The 18,331-nt window shown below is 42.2% G+C and overlaps 2 protein-coding genes across 6 annotated transcripts; both read right to left on the reverse strand.

The window, feature by feature from the left end:
- Positions 1 to 421: 421 nt before the first annotated feature.
- Positions 422 to 8,345, reverse strand: LOC143499459 (septin-8-A-like). Of its 3 annotated transcripts, XM_076994129.1 has the most exons (12): positions 8,189 to 8,279; positions 7,814 to 7,913; positions 7,181 to 7,403; positions 6,263 to 6,377; positions 5,969 to 6,164; positions 5,443 to 5,629; positions 5,147 to 5,308; positions 4,824 to 4,920; positions 4,308 to 4,476; positions 3,976 to 4,108; positions 3,463 to 3,653; positions 428 to 1,203 (listed from the first exon to the last, which is right to left on the reverse strand). In XM_076994129.1, exons 5-12 carry the CDS (start codon positions 6,133 to 6,135, stop codon positions 1,149 to 1,151), a joined length of 1,161 nt encoding a protein of 386 aa, XP_076850244.1. In that variant the 5' UTR covers positions 6,136 to 6,164; positions 6,263 to 6,377; positions 7,181 to 7,403; positions 7,814 to 7,913; positions 8,189 to 8,279; the 3' UTR covers positions 428 to 1,148. The 3 variants fall into 3 exon arrangements, with proteins under 3 accessions (XP_076850243.1, XP_076850244.1, XP_076850242.1); XM_076994127.1 differs by lacking the exons at positions 7,181 to 7,403; positions 7,814 to 7,913 and having other exon boundaries at positions 8,189 to 8,345; XM_076994128.1 differs by lacking the exons at positions 5,147 to 5,308; positions 7,181 to 7,403; positions 7,814 to 7,913 and having other exon boundaries at positions 422 to 1,203; positions 8,189 to 8,345.
- A 1,250-nt stretch (positions 8,346 to 9,595) lies between these two features.
- Positions 9,596 to 18,214, reverse strand: sfxn1 (sideroflexin 1). Of its 3 annotated transcripts, none has more exons than XM_076994111.1 (11): positions 18,102 to 18,214; positions 16,081 to 16,249; positions 15,695 to 15,865; positions 15,144 to 15,242; positions 14,995 to 15,070; positions 14,539 to 14,624; positions 14,231 to 14,358; positions 13,541 to 13,590; positions 13,371 to 13,420; positions 13,203 to 13,250; positions 9,596 to 12,839 (listed from the first exon to the last, which is right to left on the reverse strand). In XM_076994111.1, the coding sequence occupies exons 2-11, from the start codon at positions 16,242 to 16,244 to the stop codon at positions 12,743 to 12,745; spliced, it is 969 nt and encodes a 322-aa protein (XP_076850226.1). In that variant the 5' UTR covers positions 16,245 to 16,249; positions 18,102 to 18,214; the 3' UTR covers positions 9,596 to 12,742. The 3 variants fall into 3 exon arrangements, with proteins under 3 accessions (XP_076850226.1, XP_076850228.1, XP_076850227.1); XM_076994113.1 differs by having other exon boundaries at positions 16,081 to 16,266; positions 18,102 to 18,191; XM_076994112.1 differs by having other exon boundaries at positions 16,081 to 16,359; positions 18,102 to 18,172.
- Positions 18,215 to 18,331: the final 117 nt, after the last annotated feature.

Consider the following 18,331-nt stretch of genomic DNA (forward strand, 5'->3'; position numbering starts at 1 on the left):
TTCGAGTTTTCTGCTTTATTCATTTTATTTTATGGAAAAAAAATGCAAAAATAAAAGTAACGTAGGCTTGCAAAATTGTTTTTCTTATATTAGGGCTAAGTAAAACCTAACTCGTAGCAAAATAGTTTTAGAATTGTTAAATTAACACACCGAACATTTCTCATATTTACAAAATTGTCTCGGAACTCTACTGGTTAGAACACAAACCTTTTGACCGTTCGGTTAGCCAATTATCTGTTGGGCTCAGTTTCCAAGCAACAACAAACTGTTTTCCCCGAGGATTTCAGTCTCCGCGTGCTTCGGCGAGTCAGCTGCTGTCAGTGGAACATCGCAATGCATGTTATTTATTTATTTCTGTATTTATTAAAAACAGTGTTTGTTTTTATTATACACCCACACCTGAATTGTGAATTAGACACATATAATGCATACATCTTTAGAATTATATTTTATTAAAGGAAACCATCCCAAATCAAAATTAAATAGTGGCAGTCACTTTGAATGCTAATTTCCAAGAGCAGGCCTTATTACCAAAGTAGCTACTACTACAGACCTGTTGTTGAAGAGAATGTTTAAAATGACATATTGTTCATATTGAATGTTAAAACGTGAGGATTCAACTAAGGATAATTAGTCAACATCAGAAAGCAACTTCTGGAGAAAGTCAAGATGCAACCCGTGGTAGACAGTCAACACCACCGTTTCCAAGCTGTAGCACCACTTTGTGGTCGGCAGTAAATATCGATGTTTCCCAGGGATTGTAACTCATACTATAAATTAATAATAGCATTACTCATAAAACACCACACACACACACACACACACACACACACACACACACACACACACACACACACACACACACACACACACACACACACACACACACACACACACACGAGCTATTTCTACTCACATCTGTCAGTTATATATGAACACAGCTCATTTGAATATGTTTTGACATTATACAAATTAAATGATTAAAAGCAGTTTTATTCATTTTCCCTAAGACTTATATTTTCTGTAAGCAAGTGTTAACTAGTTAGACCATAAACTCACATTTACTGCCAGACAATACGTCAGTAAATGTTTGTTATATATAACAAGCAAATGAATAGTACTCCAATCAAGTCAGGAAAACCCAGATCCTAATTCAGACTCCGTCCTGCAGTTAAGGAGCATTCTGACGGCAGAGTAAAGAAGCTAAAAATAAGGAAAGACAGGCAGACAGAAAAAACAGAGACGGAATTAGAGGACACACAGACAATAAACTCCATTGTACCCACAATACTTTGCTGCAGCTGCTCATCTTGAAAACATTTACATTAAGAGAATGGAAAACTGAAAACACATTCTCTCTTATTCTGGAACCTTCTGAGTGATGCCATGGTTTACAGTACAGATACATCTTAGTTTTCTGAACTATAGTCTAAGACCTGTCACATTGCCAAACCCAGGGAACCATGCAGAAGTGTAATCTGTGATTCTAGACATTTCCAGATCTTTCCATGCATACTGCGATGGAGAAAAAAAACTACTTAAATTGGAATTACTCACTTGTTTCCTAAAAATGAAATAAACGTTCTTTAATCAAATAACAAGTCACTCATATACTTATACATGAAATGATATAGGTTGACTCCTGCCCTTTAAACTCTAAAGCTCCTTGCTGTATTAGGTTTTTTGAATTTGTGAAATTGGTTAGAAACATGTCCAGCTGCACAGTATCTAGGTCAAAGCCAGCAAACAAACTGCTAAAATATTTAGAAAGTTAACCATGCACAAATGTATCATGGACTTATGAACTATGTTGCTGATAGTTCTGCATTTGATGGCAAACTGAACCGCATCGGATCACATCCTTTAATCACATCACACAGAATTAAGTGATTAAAAGCAGTTTATTTTAATTTATAGCAGTTTAATTGGAATTATCCTGGTCTGGCTTTGATAGTACTGTCACATGTAATCAGCACTGTCTACATTCCACTACCATATTAAGGTTTAACATACAGGTTCTAAAATAACTACTAATAAAGGTTCTAAAATAACTACTTATGCTGTTAATGTAGTCTCTTAAGATGATTCCAGAAAAACACTGGCTCAGTGATGTAGTCCTTTAGTCACCACAGACCTGGCCGGGATGGTAACGTAGTCTGTGGTGAAAGGGGGCATCTGCCCAGGCCTGTCTGTTGCATTACTGATGAAAAGATGGTCCAGAAAAGCTGATCCAGTTCAAGGTGGGAACTTAGAGGATGGCTAAAAGCTCAGCTTAAGTGTATGGCCAAATAACAACTCAAACATAAAGAGAAATTAAGATAACATGACATAGTGACTGATGTGGACAACATATCAGTACAACTGTACAGCAGGGACTGGACATTCTTGAGTAAATGTGTAAAAAATTTGTAAATGTGCCATATATACATATATTGTCCTCTGCTTTTAACCCTTCTCTGCAGTTAGAACACACACACACACACACTAGTGATTACTAGGGGGCTGTGGATCACACGTGCCCAGAGCGATGGGCAGCCCTAGCCCGGTGCCTGGGGAGCAGTTGGGGTTAGGTGCCTTGCTCAAGGGCACCTCAGTCATGGCCTCAGGTCTGGGAATTGAACCCACAACCCTCCGGTCACAAGACCAGTTCCCTACCACCAGGGGACTAGTTTGGACATGAGTTTGGACATGGCTGGACGTTATATCTAAATGAGATCTGCTGCTACATGAAACACTGTGTAGTAATGGTTTAGCAATGGTGCAGGTCCTTGGCAGTAATACAGTACCCACCAGTACCAAAACTAATTCAGGTCTTTGGAAATACAGCTGTCATTTTTTAAAATTTGAGTGCTGTATTTGTATTAATTGTCCAGTAGAGGGCGCCATACACCAGAAACAAAGAACTACTGAGGTTAAATGGGGTTTCCTGTACACAGAGAGTCCCACGTGCAGCCACTCTGTGCTTTAAGCTACACAGAATACCTGGAGTGATGTCCTGCCCGTCCTTGCTCCCTCCGCCCTACACTCACCACTGGCTCTGAAACCTGACCTGACACAACAATGGGACAGCAGGAGCTGTGTCCCCTGCACCCACGCATCACTTAGAGCGCAGGACGGTGGCACAGTACAGTGTCAGGGTACAATGTGCTGGTGTGTGTCTCGCTCTGTGGCCATCACTGTGCCAGGGTGCACAAGGCAGTGGTGTGGTAGTGGCTACGTTAGGGTGGGAGTGGTGTAAGTCTCACATACATGCACAGATTCACCCACCTACAAGCACACACACACACACACACACACACACACACACACACACACACACACACACACACACACACACACACACACACACACACAGACTCACACACAAAGACCATGGACACTAAGACTCAGATACACACATCCACAACAGAGAGGCAGACAGAGCGTGACACAGGCAGGGAGGGACATTAAGGGACATCTCACTTCTTCTTGTCTTTGTCCTTCTTGACAGGCAGCGTGAGGGAACTCTGCAGGGTGTGGAACTGCAGAGTGCCGGCCGTGGCCTTCCTCGCACTGAAGGAGATCATCTCCTCCTCCAGCTCCTGACACCTCTCCTCCAGACTTCTCTTCTCATCCTGATGCCTGCGCTTTAGCAGCTCGAATCGCTCGTGCAGCTGCACACACACACACACACACACACACAAAGACAGAGAAACACTCCTCTTCATTCAAAGTCATAAACACTAGAATGCACTCAAGGGCACAGTCCTCATCACTTCAGTTATTTTACTCTCTCTCTCTCTCTCTCTCTCACATACACACACACACACACACACACACACACACACACACACACACACTGGAGCCCTCTCCTTTTCACTAGACTTAGAACAAGATACTAGTCTCTGGTGCTCTAGAGAATCTTGCATACACACATGCACATTTACTTTGTCTTAATTTATGCGGCCTGGCCTCCAGCCACTTCTGACCTCTGACCTCTCTCTCTCTTTCCTTCAGCTCAGCCTCGGTGTCCTTCACCCTGCTGACAAACGTTTGCCGCATGGCCTCCTCTCTGTGCTGGAGTTCGGAGAGGAGCTCCCTCCTCTTCGTCATGTAGGTGTCCTGCAGACTGAGGGGGACACGAGACACAGCGAGAGACTCAGATGGACACTGGACATTCTCTTCAGTTCCTCTGGCCAGTGCAATTAGACACAGGACTCAACCCAATAACTGCATAATGGAACTGTATTCAAGCAAAGCGGTGTTAGCCCAGTGGACAGGAGTGGCAGATGGAAACGGTTCTGGATGTTGCGAGCCGGCTGCGCCACCTGAACGTCTGGCCGTCTGGGCCGGTGTCTCGGAAGCCCAGGGTCTCCAGCCTGCAGCGGCGGTACAGCTCGTAGTGGCGTGTGTGGGTCTGCTCCCGCAGGTCCTCCATGTTCACACGCACCAGCATCTCACGCAGCTTCACAAAGTCACAGTGACTCTCATTCTCCACTGCGCTCGCACACACGCACACACAAAAAAGTGGTTAGCATATTACAGTCCTTTTGCACCATTCTCAGTGTTTGTTCTACCCAAGACTTCAACACACACCTGAGCCTCATGTGCCTAATTTAAAAAAGCACTCATTTTTAATTCAGTTAATTGAATTAATATAAAAGTTCTCATGGTTGTGGTGTAGTTCACATAACACTACAACATTACTCAGAATGGTGCACAAATTAGGTCTTTTTATGCAATTAGCATTACTGCATTTTACTTGACCTGTCTTGAGTGTTGTCTGTGGATAGAACATATGGCTGTTTAGTGCTTCTCAAGCTGGAATGGTAGTAAATACCCACCGTGCACCGTTCCCCACGGGTACTGCCTAGCTCGCACAAGCTTGTTTTCAATTTTAACCTCCTCACTGCTGCCCACCACCGCGAACGGCAAATGTGCCTGGAACACACCGCCACAGACTCAACAGTGCCACCTGCTGGTCTTTATGAAATTCACACTATTGCACATTTTGAAATCAAGCACTCAGCTCATCATCCAGATCTACTTATTTGTTGCTGCATAGAGAACAACAATATTCTTACTATTATATGCTGCCATGTGTGTGCACAATTGATCAAAGGTCAAAGAAGCATTTCCTTTACAATGTACAATGAGTTTGACTCACATTCATGGAAGAGTTGATTTCTGTAACTGCTTCATCATCTGTGGGAAACTGGTAAATCTGAATGCCGTTGTTGACTAGTTCACTCATGATTTTAGTCTTAAACTTATGAAGATCACACCTGGAGATTGTATCTGCCTTTGCAATAATGGGTATAATGTTCACCTATCAGAAAAAAATCCAGGAGAGAATCAGGAGTTTTTATTAATACACATATTAACACAAAGCACCGTGGAGCTGCACTTTTAAAACATGTAAAGTATATTAAAGGATGGAAGGCACATCTAGGCCAACATTACCTTGGTGTCGAGCTTCTTCATGGTGAGGAGGTCGAGGGATTTGAGAGAATGTCCCGTCGGGGTGATGAAGAAGAGGCAGACATGGATCCGTGTGTCAGAGTAGTCATGGAGGGACCGTTTAATCTTCAGCTCCTCTTGGAGGAAGTTTTCAAACTGGTTATCAATGTAGTCCTCAATGGGTTTATAGCTAAAAACAAATAATCACTCAATTACATTTATATTATCTATCTGTTGCATCGTTTGCTGATATCTCAGAGGCTGTTATACACATAGCACCAGGTTAACAGTCCTGACCTCAAATAGAAGCCGCCCACTTTCACATGAAGAATCACTCCCTTAAGAACTCAACTTCATTTGATTCTGTGTTATGGTTTAAACCACCATCTCTTTGAAATGTTGGGAGTGATACATTAGTGTGATGGCAGTGTGTGAAGGGGTCTCAGTGGAGAAGACCAACTGACCTGGCTTCATCACAACACCACTCAAGCACACGGCCCAGAGAAACCGACCGCTCACTCGCCCCTACCTCTCCTCTTTATTGACCTGGTCCCCGAAGCCCACCGTGTCCACAATGGTCAGCCTCAGGGCCACGTTGCTCTCCCGCAGGTCATAGGCCCTGGAGCGTAGATGCACGACATTCTGATAGTGGCTGGCCTCCTCCTTCTCAAATGTTGTACTGAAGAGGGTGTTCATTAACGTGGACTTCCCAATCCCTGTTTCACCTGTGGAGAAACCCAGCACGTCTGCCTACGAAACTGCCAATTATTGTTCATGTTAAAAATCATGGCAGCAAAGCGGGAAGTGGGAGGCCTTCACTCACCTACACAAAGCACATTGAAGCTGAACCCCTGGGACACTGATTTGCTGACCAGCTGGTCTGGAAGGCTGTCGAAACCGACATGACCTCCAAGAGTCAGAGTCCTCTGTTCTTCACTCTTAGTGGCAAGAATAATGAAGGAGCCAATTTACACTAAAACCTTTAGCAAAATCTACCACTCTTATCCCAGACAAGCATTTTCAAGACATGGTGTCAAAGGCTGACCTCAAATGACCATCCTTGTTATTAATTTATTTTTATTTTTATCAAAAAATTTTTATCAAAATTTTATTAATTAATTCAACTTTTACCTATTTATTTCAATTTTCATTTTAATTATCTTTTAGTAGATTTTTCCTCTTTTAATTCATTTTTAAATATTTTATTTCTTTACAATTTAAGCAAACTATATTTAACTTTATTGTAAATAAATTGGTTTTGTTGTATTTTCTTTTTCATTTGTTGTTATGGTAACCTTCCCAAGGTGGTAATGTAAGCTTTATTGGTAATGTAAGCTTCTATGTATATCCAAAACTGCAATTGTGTATGAAAAGTGCTATCCACACCTGCCTTGTCTAACCTTAGTTACCAGCAGTGACTTTAGAGTTGGCCTGGCCTTTCTGGTTCTTATGAAGGTTTGCTACAAATCTTAGCACACCAGCAAACTCTGTATGGATCTTAGCATGGGCCTATTTTACAGCTCTGGGGGACTCCAGCAGTGTGGCTTCTGTAGCACTAATCCTAATCTTCACACGATTCTTTACTTTATTCTGTAAAATATTTTTGCAGAATAAGTCTAAAAAGAACTTTATTCTTTTTAGAAGCCAGGAGGCATCAACACAAATGACTTTGACTGCAGATAATGTCAGGATCACTGAAATCACAGCTGCATGAAGCATTTTCCCATCACAGCACACTGACCAGTCATCTCCGCCAAAAGAGCAACATCTTTATGATCTTCATGAAAGCAGACAGGAAGTTAATGGGGGGCTGGAGTGTAAAGAGCTTGGAATGGTCAAGCGCTCAACGTTGGAGCTCTGAAGGACACACTGGTGTGTTGAGGCTAGCTGCAGCTCCCCCAGGGCGTATTGGGTTGGCAGAGTTCACATGCATGGCAGACACCCCCAGCACAACCAGCAGCACACTGTGGCATTCCATAGAAACACAAGAGAGAGTTTCACATGGCACGCAGTTGCCTGTTCCACTGCCCCACAGCTTAAACACAAACACAATGGACATAAAAGCCTCTTTGCATAGCCCACAGTTCTACTGCCCTTGCCTGGTGAAAAAGAAGCCCATCAATCACCCTGTCCTTTTGCAAGAAGGAATGTTACTACCATGTCATCAAAAGGCCATGGCAACCATGTAGTCAATGGCAATGGGTTATATTATAAACATGTAAATTATACAATTATGTCTACATATAAAACAGTAAATAGCATACAGTTATGAAATAGCCATCCTTGATGGTTAATAAATTAACACTGAGAGCACAAAACCATAATTGGAGTGCATGATGACTTTAGCACAGCTACTGAATCAGCTGATGCTCACTCAGATGACCTCGACGTTCCATTAACCCCAGGTACATCAACGTTCCATTAACCCCAGCTACGTCCTATGATGTCACTCTCTCATGTGCCTTCAGCATCGCCTGTTATAAATTACATTTAAAATTTTATCTAAATAAAGTTAAATTACATTTGAATCAACAGAAAAAAGAAATACACCCAGAACAGGATGGATTACAAACACTACACGTATAAGACGTTAATGGATTAAAATAACAGGAGCAGAATACTCTTTTTACCGTAACGTGCACTTACTAGACTCATAAAATAATCTTAAATCTACTCTAAAACGTGCGGTATGTCGGATACACATGTGACTAACACAAAATAGATTAAATAAAACTGAATGACCACTTACAGTGTATATGTCTGCATCTGCAGCTGCCATGACATGTGTGAGACAGGGTGTGATTTGATCCTGACAGTTCCGCTCAAACGAAGCGCACTATTTCGTAAATCCTGCTACTTGACGGAAACGCCCCCTTCGAATTAAAATGCAGCTCGCGCTCCTTAATGCCAGCGCGAGCGCTGGGCTCTCGTTGACTTTCCGCCGGACCATAGATCGTATTTCATGGAGCAAGCCTGGTTATTACAGTTTTTCTTTAAAATGCTGTTGAAATTAATCGTTTGACAATTATAAACGATTGTAATCATTAAAGTATATACGTAGGACAGTTATTAGTAGAGATTTGTTGGGATTTGTTCACTAGGCAGGACCAGAGAAAACGTACATATAACCGTACAAATACAGCAGACCAGGTCAATATCTTTTCCCGCCTTCAATTGATGATCTAGTAATCCTGTCACGGGTGAATTATATCTGACTATCTAAAGAATGAGTCGGTGTTAAGGGTAGTGTTCAGTACTCGGAATACAGACGGATAGAGAGATCTTGATAGACTGATTTTGGTGAATAGAGTGGATTCTGTCATTTGTTTCACATTGCATTATCTCAGTGTTTTCAGTCTGAAATCCCTTTCAGCCTCGCTCCTTCGTGTACATTAAAGACGGTAAACACGTCAAATATCAAATTAAACCACTAGGCGTCTCACCTCGCTGTATAATAGATCGCACGCTTCCATTTGGTGAAGCTTATAAAGTTCAAGGTTGCTTTATCATCAGACAGCAAGTTCATACTCGAAAGCAAGGTCAATAAAATATACAATGTGGTCTGTCAAAAAAATGATAGTAAATAAAGTTTTTCATAGATAACATACAAAACGGCCAAACAGTGAAGTGACATTGAAACAAGGGTGATAAGGTTCCTTTTTCTAGAGCCAGTGGGTAGATTAGCCTCTGCATTTTCTACCTACTATAATCAGAACAATTTATATTTAACAAGGAAACACTGTTATCTAACAGTGGGTCGTCTGTTCCAGGCACAAGAGAAATGGTTTGATTTTAATGAATCCTCTTGAGTTTGTAGAAAACATCTCCCAGTGAAAGTTGATTTGTAGATCAAATCTTAGGTCAGGAATAACACCTAGCCCACATGTTTGACTTTCACTTTGATGTCCTCTGACAATGCTCCTATGTTTCCCACCAGATTTCCAGTAAATATTAAGGTGAACCAAAATAATTATGGTAGTTTTACTTGAGGATAAAAGGACTGTTGTTATTATTACCCCCTACATGGTTGAAATACCTCAAATCTCAAAAATAATAGCATGGATTGAATTATGATCTGTGTAATTATTGTACTATAACAGTTACAACGGTAACGTTAACAAGGAAATCAGAAACAAATTTAATTTTTTTAGCATTCTTTATTTCTTCCAGGTAAACTACACTTTACAACGTCCCAATTAAATGTAAAAATAACAGCACCATTCAGAAAATACCCTTCTCAAAAAATCTGACGATTTTCACTTATGTAAACTGCAATTATAGCAATTTATTATGAATGTTTTTGCATCTCTCTGGGCAGTCTATTGTGCTGATGTGTAATTTGAACAGGCTGATGAACAACGTCTAACTACGTGGGTTTTTTTGTTGTTATTGTTGTTCTGTAATATGCTTATCTTTGAATATTGATCACGAAATCCACAGTTACAAAAAGAACAAAACAAATTGCATTTATTCAAAGTAACATAAAAACAGAGGCACACAAAAACCCAGTGTACTTTTTCTTGTCAGTTGGATGCAGCAACTCAAATGTTTTCAATTCACATTTGCTGAGACGTTTCCTCTAGTTCTCGTCTAGGCTGAATGTGTACAGCTCCAGGGTGAAAACACACCACTAACCATTTCAGTGGGAGTTAATTCATCATTCGGTTCAACAAATTTTTCACTTTCAGAAAATTCCTATGTAAGACTTAATGTTTTCATTCAGATTAAAAGCACATTAGAGCAGAGTGTAACACTGCATTCAACAGAAACTAAAACCAACATTTCAACTTGATTCACGTTGATAAACTGCCCAGGCTACATTCATGGATTGGCCCAGAACAGGCTAACGGTCCTGTAGTGCCGCCCCTGTGGCTATCTAATCACGGGCAGAGAGAGGTATCAAAGCACAAACTTCACACATGCTATATATGAAATCACAGATACTGACAGAAGTACAAGTAAACCTGAACACCTGATGACACATAAGAAAGAAAAACACAAACTCAATCAAATGGAACGATCATAAAAATGAACACTGCAACAAAATCATTCATACATAGATACAGCTTGTAAAACACTAGGGATAGGTTACAAAACAAAGGCCCATGTAGAACTGAACCAAAGTGAAAGTCTTGACACTAGCAGCAAATAAAACCCACTTCAACAGAAGTCTATATACCAATATAACATTTTAGCCAAGTTTAACGCTGGTGAAACAGTACACTAGTATAACAATATACTAGTATAACACTATAGTAGTTTTGATTATACTAGTCTGCTGAGAGTACTGTTGTAGTAATTTTAGGATTTGAGTGTGAGGAGAGAGGAGAGAAAGAGCAAAGAATGGCCGTACTTAGTCATTAACTATTAACCATCACAGCTAAGCTTGTCTGGAACCATAGTGCTGTAGCTGAGGTAATAATTCATGCTTTACAACACACTTCTCACTGGACCTCATCAGCCTTTTGCTAACACAAGTCTTTATTTCATACCAAGTTTCACAATATGGCAAATCAGAAAAAAAGACCAGGTGAACTTAAACCCCCAAAACACAGTTAGGGAGGTTCAATAAAACAGTGTTAGGGGGTTTCATTAAAACACAGTAAACAAATGCAAAAACAAACAAAACCCATTGGTGAAGTCCATGGTTTAGCCCTGGTTTGACAGAGCAGCAAGCTATCAGCGATTATCACTTACTCTGCTGGTTGAACGGACTTTGTCACACTCAATGGGGACATGGGGGACCTGACCTGACGCTAACAAAGCAGTTTGTTCATGCACGCTGGGCAAGCAAAGTGATAGGTACATAGTTTGTAATTAAAATACTGAGGACAACATATTCTGCTCTGTAAGCTGGACTCTCTAAGGTGCAGTTTATGTGTTTCATAAAAGTCTATTTTGTAATGAAGAAATAATTTAATTTTTTTCAGCATTTAAAATCCGTTGCACTGTTCTTATATAGAGGTCTCATGATTAAAGGTCATTAAAGGTACACTAAGGATTAGTCTTGCCATATGAGTTGTAAATCATTCATTATTGCCTATATTACATGTATGGAGATATTCCCTGGGCTCTGAGGTGACTACTTTGTGTTATCCAAGTACAGTGCAAAGTGGGGAAGGCGTTTCCCTGTTTTAATGACACACCAGATCCTTCACAATACTCCAGACTACAGCACCAATGAAAGGTCTGTGCATCTATAACACCATTTAATCTCGTTCTGAACACAAATGGTATATAATGAGTGGAATTAAATGCTCATATTGAAACAGAAACATGTTTCACATATTTAAAAAAAAAATTAATGACTTCAGTGTGGCAAACGGATAAATCTTCTTTGGAGAATCTCCACATTTATTTATTTAGTTTACATATGTTTACATTCCATAAAAATCACCTTTCTGTGTTCTTTTCTAGCTTGTGATCAATCAATATAATCTAACAGAATCTATACACATTCACAGTTAAATTTGATGGTGTTGTATTCACTGAGAATTCATTCATCACAGATTTTACCACGTAGCAATTCCCACAAAATATTTATTTTTCTCAACATATTGCCAAGATAAACAAAAAAATCCTGCTTAATGTACCTTGAAAGTTAAGCTGAAATATTTGGCAGTTTCTGTCAAGAGCAGCCTTAACATACGCACTACCACTGACCACTAGTTACAGCTATCCTGTGAAAAACAGTAAGAGAACAAACAGGACCACTGTCTGCCATCTTGGTTCCTCCCTCAACACTGACTCTGAATGGTATGAAATGTCATTGTTTGGCAACAAAATGCAGCCAATGACTGCAAATGAGCTGCCAGACGTACTAAACCCAAAAAGATATTTAAGATCATGTTAAACAGTTTAATTACTTTTTATTTGCACAAAGATGACACCTTCCTTGAAATTAAGAAGGAATGTGATTCCCCTGTAGAATTCCAACAGAAATTCTGCCCTTGAAACTCAGATCCCTTGTTTCATTTAAAAACAAAATTTATAGACAGCCAAAGCAACAATAATTGTAAATTTCCAATTACTAATGGACCACACTTGCATTCAACCAATTACATATACGTACTAGGTGGGAGAAACAAACTAAACCAAAGGAGCACCCTTTAGACAAGTCTTTTCCTAACACTAGAGACCTGCAATTTTTTATTATAAACCCGACAGTCACTAGGAATACAAAAACGTGGGGAATGTCCTCGAGGTGAGACGGAGGAACTTAACTTTGGCACAGGGAGGGTGGCCCTGGAGGTCACGCTGAGGTCGCGAGCTGTGGCAGTACCATGGGCGCCCGTCCTTCCTCTCAGAGTCCTTTGTTGAAGTAGACCCGCTCCACGCCCGGGTGGCTCGCCCGGATCTTCTCTTGCAGTTCTGGCTCCAGGCGAGTCAGCGCCATGGAGCTGTGGACAGGTGAGCACAGGGACACGTCAAGAACGCCAGGAACGACGACGCTCACAGCAAAAGGTTACGGGTTCAAAGCCAACCACAGCTGGCCACGAGACGTTTTGACTTAAAAGCTGGCCATAGATTGTATCGTCTTAACCTTTTAAGTGAGATCAGTAAAGCCCAACTGAATTGTGGGACACCGAAGGTGACGACCTTGTTTAAACTCTATTTGAAGTATTAGGGGTGTTGAGCTGAAGTGATATGATTCTCTGCACATCAGGTCTAAACTACAGCCCAGCCTCACGTTTTCATGCTTCACTGTGCAATCTCCATTTTGGAGTTTTAAGTACGAAATGCTGAGTACAAAGTTTTCTCACCTCTTCTGTGGGAAGAGTGCGCAGCACAAAGGAGTGGCAAACACCAGGCTGAGAGGACAAAAACATTTACAAAGGATGTCACAAACATCACAATTTTTCACAGAATGGCTTTTCAAAACACTGTAAATAGGCAGTTATTACGCCGCCAATCTATCTTTGGCAACTCACCAAAATCCCACCAAGCCAACCTGAATAGGCGCACTCATCCATGGGAACCTCTGCAACCATGAGAAAAAAAGAAATCAACGTTGGCCCTCACTGAGCATGCTCGGTTTGGTCTGCTGTGAACTATTATGGACAGTTATGAATGCTGCTAATGCAAAAAAAGGACTTAATACCTTAAGAAATGCCTTCTTCTCCAGCGAGTTCATTAAAAATGGTGGAATTGCTAGAAGAAAAGAAAAAATAATTACACAAGGCTTTAACAAGTTTCTGTCTTTATCAGTTTTACTTTAATGCATTACACACAATTCCAGCATTACTCAAAGCCAGCACACACTCTTCAGTGTGCTCCTCTTGTTTAGGTGTTTACTCTGAACCTGCCTGGGTGACTGGTCCCTTTAACACAGGTGCTCCTTCAGTGTTATTTTAGTCTCTGCTTAGGTTTACTCACCAGATACAGTTCACAAAGAACCTGTTAGCTGAAGAGATGAATCAGGCATGTTATAGCGGGGAGGCCGCTGATCTGTTCCCAAAGGCAAGGAACCACCACTGAGCCCCACTCCTGAACCCCACCACTGAACCCCACTCCTGAACCCCACCCCTGAACCCCACCACTGAACCCCACTCCTGAACCCCACCACTGAACCCCACCCCTGAACCCCACTCCTGAACCCCACCACTGAACCCCACTCCTGAACCCCACCACTGAACCCCACCCCTGAACCCCACCACTGAACCCCACTCCTGAACCCCACCACTGAATCCCACCACTGAACCCCACTACTGAACCCCACCACTGAACCCCACTCCTGAACCCCACCAGTGAACCCAAGTTTTAAAAAGGTGTAATAAGCATGAAGACGCACCCATTCCTGGGGAGGCCATAAGGATTCTTGAGATCACCACTTGGGAGATGGCCTGCTGTGCTGCCCTGGTCGACTCCCCTAACCGGTTATCATTCTCGTCCGTCACTGGGATGCCGAACTTCAGCTCCCTGAACATCACAGGTGAAAACTCAGTGTCCCTTCATGTACGGACGACCACAAATGCTATAGAAGAATGCTGAAAGGGTGGAGTCAACTACAAAACAGTGCCACATCCCTCAGAGACCAAAAGCAACCTTTGACGAGCGGCACGGGTTGAATTTTGTTGTTTGATACATTTGACATTTTACCTTTGCCTCATCAGTGGAATGTTGATACAGTTTGCAGCAGCCACAGCAGCAAATGGTACAAAGCGTCCAATCAGAGGGGAGACGTGCTGGGGAGGGGGCAGCAGGACAGAATTACCCCGCACATCAGAAACAGGACCCTCTGTAATTATCTCTCAGCCATTAAAGTTTCACTAGGCTTTAATTGTAAAACATGGTAATGTGTGTTTACAATGCCCTCAGACATAATACACGATGTGAAACTACCACTTGTATTTTACAGAGCATTAAAAACTGGGTAGCATCTTCTTCTGGGTAGGAGTGCATGACAGAGACAGACACAGAGAGACAGAAAGGAAAGAAACCGTGGCCTGCACGCACATACGTAGCAAGGGAATAGCCTTCCATCTGCCTGTATGAAACCAGCCATGCGCATTTCATGTTTCTGTCTGGGTCTGCAGGGAATGAGGCGGTCGATACCTTTGCTAGCGAGTTGAGGCCCAACGCCGTGACGACAGCTCCGGTAGTGGCAGACACGTACGCAACGCCGAGCTGACTGAACAGAGCACAGTTTCAACACACAACGTGACAAAGCACAGCAGAAAGGATCCGGTGAACTGGCCACTTACTTTACTGTGATTGGGGCGTCGCCACTGCGGTTGGTGTAGTTGACTATTGCATTAAAGGACTGATTGATCCACTGCCAGAACAGCACTGCTGGGGTTGTCCTATAGGTGTGGGGGATAAACAGAACAGCACTGCTGGGGTTGTCCTATAGGTGTGGGGGATAAACAGAACAGCACTGCTGGGGTTGTCCTATAGGTGTGGGGGATAAACAGAACAGCACTGCTGGGGTTGTCCTATAGGTGTGGGGGATAAACAGAACAGCACTGCTGGGGTTGTCCTATAGGTGTGGGGGGTAAACAGTCACCATGTACTGATTCATTGACAGCAGTGTTCACACTGCGAAAACAAATTACACAGTTACACAACTGTGGCACAGACACACCAGTCCAACCACCACCAAACACTCGCATTTGGCTGGTACTCTAATCCAGAGTGACTGGCATATTTTCCAGAATCACACAAAGCATGCTACCTGGGAACTGAACCCAGAACCTCAGCAGGGCTGTGTGCACATCGTAGGTTTTCTCTGCAGAGGCAGGACGTGATGTCTCACCTGTAGAAGGTCATCATGCACCCGGTAATGGTCATGTTCATGGGGACCTGAGCAGACATTCGGCCGATCAACAGCATCTTCTCGCCCGTGTCAGGATGGAACGCAGAGTCAAAAATGTACTTTGCCCTCCAGAGTTCATCTTCTGTCAGGCCAGGGGCCACCACCCCCTTTCTGGGGAAAAAACAAAACAAACAAAACAACCATTGACATATTTGATGGTGAAGACAATTAGCTGCACATGCTCATGCCAGCCGTGAATTAAGGTCACATGACAAAAGTAATTGTGGTTGTTTGCCAGTCTTTAGTCATTTTTGATAACACCCATACACAGAGCACTGGGACAATCAAGGAACGATGCTCTACTGGGCAAGTCTGAGCACCGGTACCTGTAATCCTGAATAATCCTGTGTGCCTTTTCCAGCTGCTCGTTGGACAGCAGGATGTTGCGAGGGTCTGTGACGGTGAAGAAGTGCTTGGCTCTGCCCACAAACGTGCCCTGGTCCCAACGAGGTTCTTTGATGTTGATGGAGGTAGACAACTCGGCCGCCATGACAACTACAGCCAGACAGACACTGTGAGGAAAACGTTCGACTGCGCTCAAACGTCGGAGAAGCTCAGCAAGTCAGACGTGTTCCAGAGCACCATGCGGAAAATCCTCCAAAGCCCTGAGGGTCATAATGCGAAAACAAAGCTGCACATGTGCCTGCCTGCTTTATTCCCCTGCTATGACAGCTCTGACAGCTCTCACTGTCTAGCAACCTCACTCCTCTGGTTTTTAGCTCTTTTGCCGGCGACATCCATTAATTGGGTCCTGTACACCACTGGGAGAGCGCTACACCATCATGCTTCCTCTCTCCTGCAGAAAAATGCTTCACATAACATTCTTCCCTGGATTAGGCCATTGCTGAATCAGCCATGAGTTGCTATGGAAACAGCTGACCAGCCAATCACAGGAGATTCAGAGTCGCCTCCTCTGAATTGCATGGAGGCTTGACTTGGACAGCTTCGTTTTTAACCGGTGTTCTCACGTGAGCTTCTGTACAAACACAGTGACCCTACACTGCAATGCAATACAGATTATAAAAACACTATAGGATGGGAATAGACTAATAAACCAGGAACTAGGAATGAAAAGAGTTCTTACATTAGTAAGTTTCTCTTGGACTGCTATTTTGTTTGTTGTTATCCATAAAAGTAACATTTGTATGAATAACACTGGTAATATGGAACACTGAAATGTGTCCACAAAATCTAGTGTCTGTGTCCAGTATTTTGGGTATGTATACAAATACCATTTATGTGTGACTGTAATCAATTCTCAGATAAAAAATGTCTTATCTAGCATTGGTGCAAGAATATAAAATACAAGTTCTCGGCAAATCTCTTTGAAACACTGAATTTAAATAAGATTTCCGTGGCAGGTGTTTTTCGTGTGTATGAAAAAAGGACGGTATTTTAATCATTTGTTGTCATGCAAACTATCTTCCTGACAAAGTCCCAAAGTAAAATCACGCATGTAATCTGCAGCACGACTACATTTCCCTGACAGTGCGCCAAAGATGGCTGAAGAAACCAACATATATACATCACTGTGATGAGAGTGAGGGCCCCTGTCTTTGAAACAGAATTAATCACGGTTCCCGCTTCACATGCGTGTATTTTGTCATAAAGTTGTATGTTTTGTAGTTTGTACGTTTATTATAACATGGTAACACCTTAATAGTTAACGTTTCTGAAGCTTTAGGGAGAAACTATGACCAGGGCAGGTCGGCTCGTGGCTAAAATGAACTTTGGTCATAATGATGTTAGCCGATTTTCCGCGCTGCCCCACACTCGCCTATTCCACACATTTACCTCGATATTAGTCCAATATACGGACTCATATTCACTGACAATACATATTCTACGTTTTGGCACAATATATGTTTTTTTTGTCTGGAAATGTGCTGGATTAACGCCACGTTTCTTATACGGAAATACGAACATATATGATGCACACGACAAAACGAATCGCCGTGTTGACGTATGTTTGGTTTCCACGTCTTAAAATTGCATCATTTGGACCATGAAGATGGTGGTGAGGTGCAACCAGTCTGTACTGGTTATAGAGGTTCCGTCGATGTTTCTGAATGAATGGACAAATATGTCGCTTCCCCAGAAGAAACAGTGTCGACAAATGTTGCAGATTACAGGAACGCACAAAAAGGCTAGACGTTAATAATAACACAAATCCGAGGCGCGACACCAGCTGCGCGTCTATAACCGCTGTGTGCCACATCACAAGCGCATCCACGCGAACCTGAGCGCTATCTGATGTTCTCGTTTAACCCACCAACACACTGGACATAGTAACTATTGCACTCGAGGAAACCGGCATATTTTATATAATAAATATCCAGTTACTTACAGCTCTACGCTAGATGACAGTCAAAATCACGGCAGTGCACAGATGCCACCGTCTCGCGGTGTGAAGTTCATTTAATATTCAAGCATGCCACGAGTCGCTCCCGTTTCCAACCCCTCGAGCCCAGCGTTAAACGTGATTTCAAAGTAAAAGTTTACAATTTACCTGAAATTATTTCTTACTACTACTAGGGTATATATTATATTCCTAAAATTATTATATTATAAATAATA

Source organism: Brachyhypopomus gauderio, unplaced genomic scaffold (assembly GCF_052324685.1).
Source record: "Brachyhypopomus gauderio isolate BG-103 unplaced genomic scaffold, BGAUD_0.2 sc135, whole genome shotgun sequence".
NCBI lineage: Eukaryota > Metazoa > Chordata > Actinopteri > Gymnotiformes > Hypopomidae > Brachyhypopomus > Brachyhypopomus gauderio.

Excerpts from the sequence above, each read along its gene's own strand:
- LOC143499459 (XM_076994127.1), bottom strand. The coding sequence starts at position 8,218 with ATGGCAGCTGCAGATGCAGACATATACACT. Across the intron at positions 6,378-8,188 it reads CAGATGCAGACATATACACT|AGTGAAGAACAGAGGACTCT; the intron begins GTAAGTGGTCAT and ends CTTGCCACTAAG. Across the intron at positions 3,654-3,975 it reads TGAAGGAAAGAGAGAGAGAG|CTGCACGAGCGATTCGAGCT; the intron begins GTCAGAGGTCAG and ends GTGTGTGTGCAG.
- sfxn1 (XM_076994111.1), bottom strand. The coding sequence starts at position 16,244 with ATGGCGGCCGAGTTGTCTACCTCCATCAACATCAAAGAACCTCGTTGG. Across the intron at positions 15,243-15,694 it reads TGCATGATGACCTTCTACAG|GACAACCCCAGCAGTGCTGT; the intron begins GTGAGACATCAC and ends CCACACCTATAG. Across the intron at positions 12,840-13,202 it reads GCACTCTTCCCACAGAAGAG|CTCCATGGCGCTGACTCGCC; the intron begins GTGAGAAAACTT and ends ACCTGTCCACAG.